The 10,000-nt window shown below is 44.2% G+C and overlaps 1 protein-coding gene across 1 annotated transcript in view; it reads right to left on the bottom strand.

The window, feature by feature from the left end:
• Positions 1 to 10,000, bottom strand: part of gapvd1 (GTPase activating protein and VPS9 domains 1) — a 61,443-nt gene that overhangs the window by 44,328 nt on the left and 7,115 nt on the right. The window contains 1 exon segment of the mRNA XM_042102381.1: positions 2,565 to 2,782. Coding sequence (XP_041958315.1) covers positions 2,565 to 2,752 — 188 coding nt within the window. The 5' untranslated portion in view covers positions 2,753 to 2,782.

Raw genomic sequence — 10,000 nt, 5'->3', positions numbered from 1 at the left:
CCCATAGCCTATCAATGATAGTTGCTGGGTTCTGGGATGGACCATAAAACACTAGCCTACCCTTGGACGCCAGCAACCTCTCACACAACAGAGTGTTTGCACGCTCATGATTAAGAAACGTAATTAGTGTGTGTAGGTAAAGGCAGGTGTTGTCATTCACATAACTTCGGAAAGTCTTTGTATGCGCAGAATAATATCAGAGGCAATATCAGCTAACCAGGACCTAAGGTGACTGAAGTAACGTGACTGAATGTCCTGCTTCAGGGACAAATTTACACGGAATAGAACCTAGTTGATTTCAGGGATTAAAGTGATACGTTGTTCATATCTACCTACAGACATAGCACCCGTTTTGCGGTCGCAACCTATTGGTTTTTAATGTACAAAAAGATGCAAACAGCAAAGTAAAGCACCAAATAAACACCAAAACGAGGCTACAGGGTACTCTTAAGTTACTATATAATTACTGCCACCTACAGGTGAATGCATAGAACATAACAATCCTATGGTTTGTGTACCCTGTAGCCTCATTTTTTGCTGCCAATTGCCGCCATGTGAATAAGGCGAATTGAGAATGTTCTTGATTGAGATTGAGTTTTCCTGATGAACAAAACAATATTTCAATACCATCCCTGACCTGCTTGTCATTGCTGATTAGCCATTGCTGTTCTTTTCTACTGCAGCAATATTGTAGCAAGGCTTTAACTTACACTCTTATTTAATTACTTCAGGCCAAAAGTGTTTAAAGGGGAGATTTTTTTTTCTTGTTAATATGCAATTCAACACCAAGTAAAATCTATAAAATCAAGTTTGCAAGACTTCACATTTCCTCATCAAAGTAACGAATCAGAACAGTCTAGATATTGTTCATATTTCCATTTGTTGCCTCATCCGCATCTAATGAAAACATGGTAATTTTGAGTTTTACAGACAACTCAGTTTTCCAATGAGCAGCAATGTGTGTGCTCATGCAGGAGGTCTGCACATCTGATAACGACAATCTGGAGAGGGCGCTTTTGTCTTCAGCAACAGATTGTATAAGGTTGACAAGAGGTTGCGATATGGTGAGGGACAGGTCGTGTTGCGCTATGAAAGAACATGCGTAGCCTACTTAGCGCAAAAGCGGTCAGCCATAGATAAACGTACACAAATCATGACGCTAATATGCAAGGTTCTGGTAGGCCTACTGGTTATGGTTTTGAGCTATACATTAATAATAGCAAAGTTTTAAGTTGACTATTTTAATTGCATGGATATTTTTTTGTCAACATACGCTCACAATCTACTGTCGTTAAAGGTGAGGCCTTAGCAAAATAGGCTACAAGGCTGTCTGTGCGTCATAAACACAACTGACCCCCTTACTCAACATAAAATAATAATATCGTGAACTGATAACACGCTCAGTCAAAACCTTCCGTCGCAAATTGTGAGAAACATTGTTGTACATGTCATAACAGACGGGAGGCATAGGCTACAGTTTATATTGAGTCACTTTACACATAATGTTAGTTGCATTGATTAAAAACTGTAACAATAATAGTACATCGGGTGGCATAGCAGGCTATCTGTTCAAGTCATAGGTGACACCCAAAATGAACGACCTCCCCTGACAAGAGTTTGCGATAGTAAGAAATTGTCTACATTGATGCATGGAAAGAACACAGCCTCCGAATTCGCACATAGAGCTAACAATAGCATATCCAAAAAAAGTTAAACGGATTGGGCAACCTCATCAGCGGTCTCGATTGTGTCACTATAATCCAACTTTTAGACCGTCCTCCAGACGTGTTCTTTTAAGGAATCGCCCCAGGCCAATGAGACAAGCGTGTAGCTACAACATAAACAAAGCGAAACTCATGGCTGACGTATCTTCTTGAGCGATCTCTGATTGAGACACAGAAAGTTCTCAAGAACACTATTAGGTCTTTAAACATTTACCATCACACACATTCATTCATCGGACCTAATATTTGTAGTTGTAGTTTTTTTTCTCACCGGATCTGCATTGATCTCAAATATGACATTTCTAAAATCAAATTGACGTAAATCCATCGTACGACAGAGAACTTTAATCCTTGTGATTTACGCTACGTGAGGATATTAGACTAAATCTACTGATCATTTAAAAAATTAAGACCTCCGTGAAAAAATTCCAGACTTTGAGGTGAAATTCAATACTTTTTAAGGCTCCGCGGGTACTGAGTGTAAATTGACCCATAGCCCTGTTGTATAAGCTCACCACATGCAGCCCATCGGAAAAAGAATGAGACACTTTAGGACTAATTCAATACAACAATAAGACTAAATGGGTCAATTTACACTGAACTTACACTTTAATTAGCTCATCGGTCATCACCATTATCACTACAGCTTCCCTGTCCTAAGAATCAGCACTAAAATAATCATCACCACCATTACCACCATCAGCATCACCAGTGCTGAAATGGAACTACTAATGCTATTTTACATATAACCTATGACCTATCTAGATCTTTGTATTGCACCTAAACAAAAAAACTCAGAGATCTACTCAGAGAGACCGTGTTGTGTGTGTGTGTGTGTACCTGGTGAGGATGAGTCGGTCGAGGTTGATCCTCTGTTGCTTGGCAATCCAGGCGGCGCGGTAGAGCCTCTCGGCAGTCTTGAGCACGTCGTTGTTGAGCCGTTGGATGAGGTGCTTCTCGGAGGCCACGTACAGACGCTCCTGCTTCAGGTGGTGCGCAAGCGTGAGGATGTCCGGCTTCACCATCATGCAGCCAGCTCAGCCTGACACCAGCAAGCACTGTGGAGAGGAGAGGAGAGGAGGAGGAGGAGGAGGAGAAGGAGGAGGAGGAGGAGGAGGAGGAGGAGGAGAGGAGTAGGAGACAGGGGGAATGGAGAGGAGGAGGAGGGGAGGAGGAGAAAAAAAGGTAGAGAAAGTAGAAGAGAGGACAAAGGAGAGGTGGAGATGTGGAAAGGAAGAGAAAAGGAGTTGAACAGGAGCAGAAGAGAGAAGAGGAGGAGAGGAGGAGAGAAGAGAACAGGAGAGGAGAGGAGAGGAGAGGAGAGAACAGGAGGAGAGGAGAGGAGAGGAGAGAACAGGAGAGGAGAGGAGAGGGGGAGAGGAGAGGAGAGGAGAGGAGAAGAGAACAGGAGTGGAGAAAGAGAGCAGGAGAGGAGAGGAAAGGAGAGAACAGGAGTGGAGAAAGAGAGCAGGAGAGGAGAGGAAAGGAGAGAACAGGAGTGGAGAAAGAGAGCAGGAGAGGAGAGGAGAGGAGGAGAGGAGAGGAGAGGGGGAGAGGAGGAGAGGAAGAGAGAAGAGAACAGGAGAGGAGAAAAAGAAAGAGAAAGAGGAAAGAGGGAGGGGATGAAAAAAGGAAAAGCAGTTTGAGTGGCAGGTCAAAACAACCAATCAGTACACAGCATCAAAACATCATCGTCAAAAAAAAGGGTCCTCCTCTACAGAACTGGCACCTCTAAGTCTTCATCCTCCTCAGCCTCTTCATCATCATTCTCCTCATCCTCACTGTGCTGAGCTAACGGAGTTCTGCTGCATTTGGACTCTGGTGTTTCTCAAACGAACAAGAAAACATCTCTAGCGCAGAGCTGGCATCTTCATCCTCCTCAACCTCTTCATCATCATCATTCTCCTCATCCTCACTGTGTTGTGCTCACTGAGTTCTGTTGCATTTTGACTGTGAACAAGAAAGCCTCTCTAGCGCAGAACTGGCATCGCTCTCAAAGCCTTCATCATCATCACCATCCTCCTCCTCCTCCTCTTCATTCTCAGAGTGTGTGTGTGTGTGTGTGTGTGTGTGTGTGTGTGTGTGTGTGTGTGTGTGTGTGTGTGTGTGTGTGTGTGTGTGTGTGTGTCCTCTTCACTGTGATCGCTCAAATGAAAGGGAACTCATCCCTAGCGGCCTGTGAGATAACACAGAGACTGGTAGGGGATGATGCGCACACACACACGTGTCCTCCAGAACCAAAGCTCGTCTCTCTCGTGGGGTATCGGCGTGGGGGAGGGACAAACTGACGGAGCTCTGTGTTCACCACTCTCCACTTCCTCCCAGAGAGCACGGCACGGCGCGGCGCGGCGCGACACACACAAGCTGCACACACTTACGGAGACGCGCTCGGAAACGTACACACAAAGATGGAGATGTTTTTAAAGCAAGGAGGGTGGGGTTACTGGAAGAGTTTGGGGGTGGATGGGTAGTTCATAAAAACCCTCTTGGAGAGAGAGAGAGAGAGAGAGAGAGAGAGAGAGAGAGAGAGAGAGAGAGAGGAAAGAAAAAGGAAATGAAGAGAAAGAGACGCAGCTCTCTGCTGCATTCAGAGGAGATTTACAGTCAGGCAGAGATAAGGCCGCCTCTCCCCTGGTGCAGGCATCAGCATCAGGACCCCAGAGGACTCGGCACGCTGGCCTTTAAAAACAAAGGCGCCTCGTCCCCTCCTCTCTCCACTCCTCTGCTTTGAAGGCTCATGAATGGGTAGAGCGAACAAATATGCTAATCACATTACCCGAACCCTGCTTCACAAACACCAGGGAGAAACCAACATAAACACACACACGGAGTGGAAAAAACAGAAAATATTCCTGATTTCTTGCAGAAAGCCTGGCTACAAAGAGCTCTTTGTGAGGAGGACGCTACGCGGGGAAAAGGGAGACCGAGAGGAGAGGAGAGGACTATAAGAAAGCATAAGACAGGGCGTCTCACGCATGAGGAAGCCACGTACTTCTGGACCATGCCCTACCTGCCACGTCTCGGTACTACTGGACAGCACGTCTGGCAGCTTTCCTACTCTCCAGGATGCCACTGCTAGATACACAGCTCCTTACCTCCATGCTCTCACAGTAGCTGCATCATAGGCCTACTCATCCCACACTATACATCTGATCAGCCTTTCTGGAACATTCCTCACACAGGCTACCTGACTCCAGGTATGACACCATTACACCTGCGCACACACACACACGCACATACGCACTTCTTTCTAAGGCCCATGATAAAGAGGGGGAGGAGTCCTGGATCCTAGGACAGGGAGAGAGGCCCCAAGTGAACATGAAGGACAACACACACCAGAGCCACTCTCACCAGGAGGACAACAGAGAGAGAGAGAGAGAGAGAGAGACAGAGAAAGAGAAAGAGAAAGAGAGAGAGTGTGGGAGAGAGAGAGGGAGAGAGAGAGAGTGTGGGAGAAAGGGAGAGACAGAGAGACAGAGACAGAGAGACAGAGAGAGAGAGACCCTCTACAACAAGTCATTACTATCCACTGACACCACACCCACTCATATTCCAGTGTGTGTGTGTGTGTGTGTGTGTGTGTGTGTGAGAGAGAGAGATTCTAGAAGAGTCACACAGAGCCACTCCCTCAAGTTCTCATTGCTTACTTCCCCATCCACTTTAGCAGGCCCTGAGATTTGAGAAATATAAAGTTTCACCGCAAATTTGAATGAACGAGCGAGCGTTTTGAGAAGTGCATTAGTGTCGTCTGACCGCTCACATAGCTCGAGCAGCCACGCAGCCTTTGTGAAACACAAGGGAAGTGAGAGCAGCTCTAATGGGGCAGTACTGCTGAGCGACATCAGACCCGACCCTACCTTGCATTAGACTACACTACACACACACACACACTACACACACCACCAACACCCTGCAAACCTCAAACCCCACACCACATCCATTTTTAATAACTCCACTGATGAAGAATAACACACACACATATATATAATCTCATGACCACATCCGCTGCCTAAGCAGAGAGTTAGGCCTACTGATTTTAGACACACACACACACACACACACACACACACACACACACACACACACAGCAGCAAGTACGTCCCATTTTCACTTCCCTCCAGGACAGTGAGCTCAGAATGACCAAGAGCGGAGTAGAGGAGAGAGAGAGGGAGAGAGAGAGAGAGAGAGGGAGAGAGGGAGAGAGGGAGAGAGGGAGAGAGGGAGAGAGGGAGAGAGAGAGAGGGAGGGGGAGAGAGAGAGAGAGAGAGAGTGAGAGAGAGAGTGAGAGTGTGGGAGGTCAAAAGTGTGGGAGGTCAAAAGAGCAAAACAAAAAGTGAACCCTGTAGACGATGTGATTCATATCCCACTTACAGATGGGCCCCAGACAGCAGAGACAAGTTAATCATGGCCTTGAACTCACCAGATCTGATAAATGACATATCAACATATGATCAAAACAAATATAACCTTGGAAGTGAAGGTGTAAACAAGGCCGTAAATGATATCAACATGATATTTCATAAAGCAGCTATCAAAGCTGACCTCATAAGGCAAAAACGGAAGCCTTTAAAAAGAAAAAAATCTGACAAATGGTTTGATCAAGAATGCAAGATAATCAGAAAAGACCTGAGAAAAATAGCAAATGAAAAACATCGTCAACCAAACAACGCAGCCTTACGTATTCATTACAATGAAATTCTAAACAAATATAAACATACAATTCGGAACAAAAAACAAAACTACAGCCAAAAGCAACTTGAAGATATTGAGAAAGCCATTAATGAAAATCAATTCTGGGATATGTGGAACAATTTCAACACAAAGGAACGACAAGCATCACCCATCCAAAATGGCAACATCTGGAAAGCACACTTTGAAGATCTAACCACAAATCAAACCCCTCTAATTATCGTGGCATATGTGTCAGCAGTTGCCTGGGAAAGCTGTTCTGCAGTATCTTAAACAAGAGAATAGCAGATTTTCTTGATACACATTCCATTCTAAGCAAAAATCAAATTGGCTTCCTTCCAAAATGCCGTACCACTGATAATGTTTATACACTCCACACCTTAATTAATAAACATGTTCACCAAACAAAAAATGGCAAGATATTTGCTTGTTTCATTGATTTTAAAAAAGCGTTTGATTCTATTTGACACAAAGGGCTCTATTTTAGACTACTAAATTGTGGGATAGGGGGTAAAGTGTATGACCTAATTAAATCCATGTATTTAAATAACAGATGTGCTGTTAAAGTTGAAAAAAAAAATAATAATACAATACTTCACCCAAGGGAGAGGTGTCCGTCAGGGCTGTAATTTAAGTCCGACATTATTTAATATATATATATATATATATATATATATAAAAACAAACTTGCTATCCAGTTAGAGCAATGTCCCGGTCCTGGCCTCTCCCTCCTAGATAGAGAGGTGAAGTCTCTATTTTTTGCTGATGACTTGGTTCTACTGTCTGCTACTGAAAAAGGTCTACAACTACAGTTAGACATAGTAGAAAAGTACTGTAAGACCTGGGCCCTAGAGATAAACCTAGACAAAACAAATGTAATGATTTTCCAAAAACGCCCCAAATGCCAAGAAAACAAACACCAATTTAAAATAAACAATTCTATCATCCCCACACCATGAGCTATACCTACCTAGGTATAACAATGACAGCATCAGGGAGTTTTACCATGGCAGTGAATGCACTAAAGGAAAAAGCTTGAAGAGCCCTAAATGCAATTAAAAGAACATTTTATAATCTCCAAAATCCAATTAAAATCTGGCTTAAAATATTTGATAGTGTCATCCAGCCCATTGCGCTGTATGGTAGTGAAGTATGGGGTCCACTCAGTCATCATAGCTATACTCACTGGAACAAACACACAATAGAATCTCTACATGCGGAGTTCTGCAGATACATTCTACAAGTACAGAGAAAAACACCAACAAATGCATGTAGAGCAGAATTAGGTAGATACCCACTAATCATTAACATCAACAAAAGAGCACTCAATTTTCTAAATCACCTTAAATCCAGCCCACAAGACACCCTTCATTATAAAGCCCTCCAAACCCAAGAGCTGAACCCAGAAAAAAAGTCCCCTATCTCAGTTGTTGCAGAGACTAACTGCCTTACCACACACCCACTCTGATCAGTCTCACAACAACACTGTTTTCCAAAAACCAATCAGAGTAAACCAAATTACGAAACAATGTAAAGAATCCTATTTGGGATATTGGACAGAAGAAAACTAAAAATCAAAGTAGATTACAATGCTATCTGGCCCTAAACCAAGAATATAAATTAGCAGAATATCTTAATACTGTCAGAGATAGAAAACAGAGACTGACCCTTACCAAGTACAGGCTAAGTGACCACAAATTGGAAATCGAAAAAGGAAGACTCAGAAAATCATGGCAACCAAAAGAACACAGAATATGTGGTTACTGCATGACAGGTGAGGTCGAGACAGAGATGCACTTCCTCCTACAATGTACATCCTTCGATCAAACAAGAAACCTTTTCTTCAACAAATTTAACTCAGAAATTCCTAATTTTAATGAACTTAATGACATATCAAAATTAAAGATACAGTACTATTAGGAGAAGGAGATAAAGCATATCTTGCTGCCCAGTATGCATCAACATGCCTCAATCTGAGGGACAATGAGTGACCTATATCGACAAATAAACACACACACAGACATGCACAGACACACACACACACACACTGCATTATACGCTGCATTTTATTTTACTTTTACCTATTTATTTTATTCTTATGAAAATCTACTGACATATATGTGTTAAGATTTATTGTATAACTGCTTTGGCAATATAAGTGAGCTTGTCATGCCAATAAAGCATTCTTGAATTGAATTGAATTGGGAGAGAGAGGGAGAGAGATGGGTAGAGGAGAGAGAGTGAGAGTGTGGGAGAGAGAAAGAGAGAGGGAGAGAGAGAGAGAGAGAGTGGGAGAGAGAGGGAGAGAGAGTGAGTGTGGGAGAAAGGGAGAGAGAGAGAGAGGGAGTGTGTGGGAGAGAGGGAGTGTGGGAGAGAGAGGGAGAGAGAGAGGGAGGGAGAGAGAGAGGGAGAAAGAGATAGAGGGAGAGAGAGAGATGGAGGGAGAGAAAGAGGGATGGGGGAGCAAACGGAAGCAGGGCACAGGGCAAGAGGGTACATGGGGGCAGTGCTAGAGTTAGCCGTTAGCCGCCGCTCAGCAGGGCACAGGGCAAGAGGGTACATGGGGGCAGTGCTAGAGTTAGCCGTTAGCCGCCGCTCAGCAGGGCACAGGGCAAGAGGGTACATGGGGGCAGTGCTAGAGAGAGAGAGAGAGAGAGAGAGAGAATGTGTATGTGTATCAGAAAGAGAGAGTAAGTCAGCTCCAGTATGGTGTGTGTGTGTGTGTGTGTGTGTGTGAGCACTCGTTAAACTCGGGCCAAGGCCCAGGTCAGGCAATCATTCACACCCATGCTGCTGACTCTCCTTTTCATTCAGCTGGCCTACAGCAACAACTGGGCAAGAAGACCTTTGGCTGCACACTCGTGAGCCATCACGAGGGCAATACACACACACACACACACACATATGATCCTTTCACATATCTGTAGAAAAAGAACATATTGTGTAAATAATTTAAATACTAATAGCTTAATTGCCACTCTTCCACAATGCTAAACACTCAGGCCATGTATCCCCAGCATGGACTAAGCGATGAAAATGTCCGTTGGAAAAGGTTTTAGTCTTAATGGATGTAACGTTACAGGAAACGGCCCTCAGTGTTGAGTAGAACTGGTCCCAGGCTAACGAGCATTCAGTGCACCCTTCTGCTTTCACGGTCATGGTGTGATGCACCATGGGACACACCACACACACACACACACACATCCAGTTCCATCTCTCTTTCACAACTCATTCCCATGCGTGGGTGGGTGGGTGTGTGTGTGTGTGTGTGTGTGAGTCTGAGTGTGTGTGTGTGCGTGTGTGTGAGTGAGTGAGTGCGTGTGTGTGTGAGAGTGAGAGCGTGTGTGTGTGAGAGAGTGTGTGTGTGTATGTGTGAGAGTGTGTGTGTGTGTATGTGTGAGAGTGTGTGTGTGTATGTGTGTGTGTGTGTGAGTGACAGAGATGCAAGTAACAAAAGGGCAATTAGCTGCAATATCCACTGTTCTGGACACCTGCTAGCAGGGAATAGGTCAATAAGGTCTCCAATAGACCCTTCATGGAGTTTACTAGACTTCACAGGCACAATTACCCACAATTCACAATAGGAT

Source organism: Alosa sapidissima, chromosome 8 (genome assembly GCF_018492685.1).
Source record: "Alosa sapidissima isolate fAloSap1 chromosome 8, fAloSap1.pri, whole genome shotgun sequence".
NCBI classification, from domain to species: domain Eukaryota; kingdom Metazoa; phylum Chordata; class Actinopteri; order Clupeiformes; family Clupeidae; genus Alosa; species Alosa sapidissima.
This window is presented reverse-complemented; position numbering and strand designations above follow the sequence as displayed.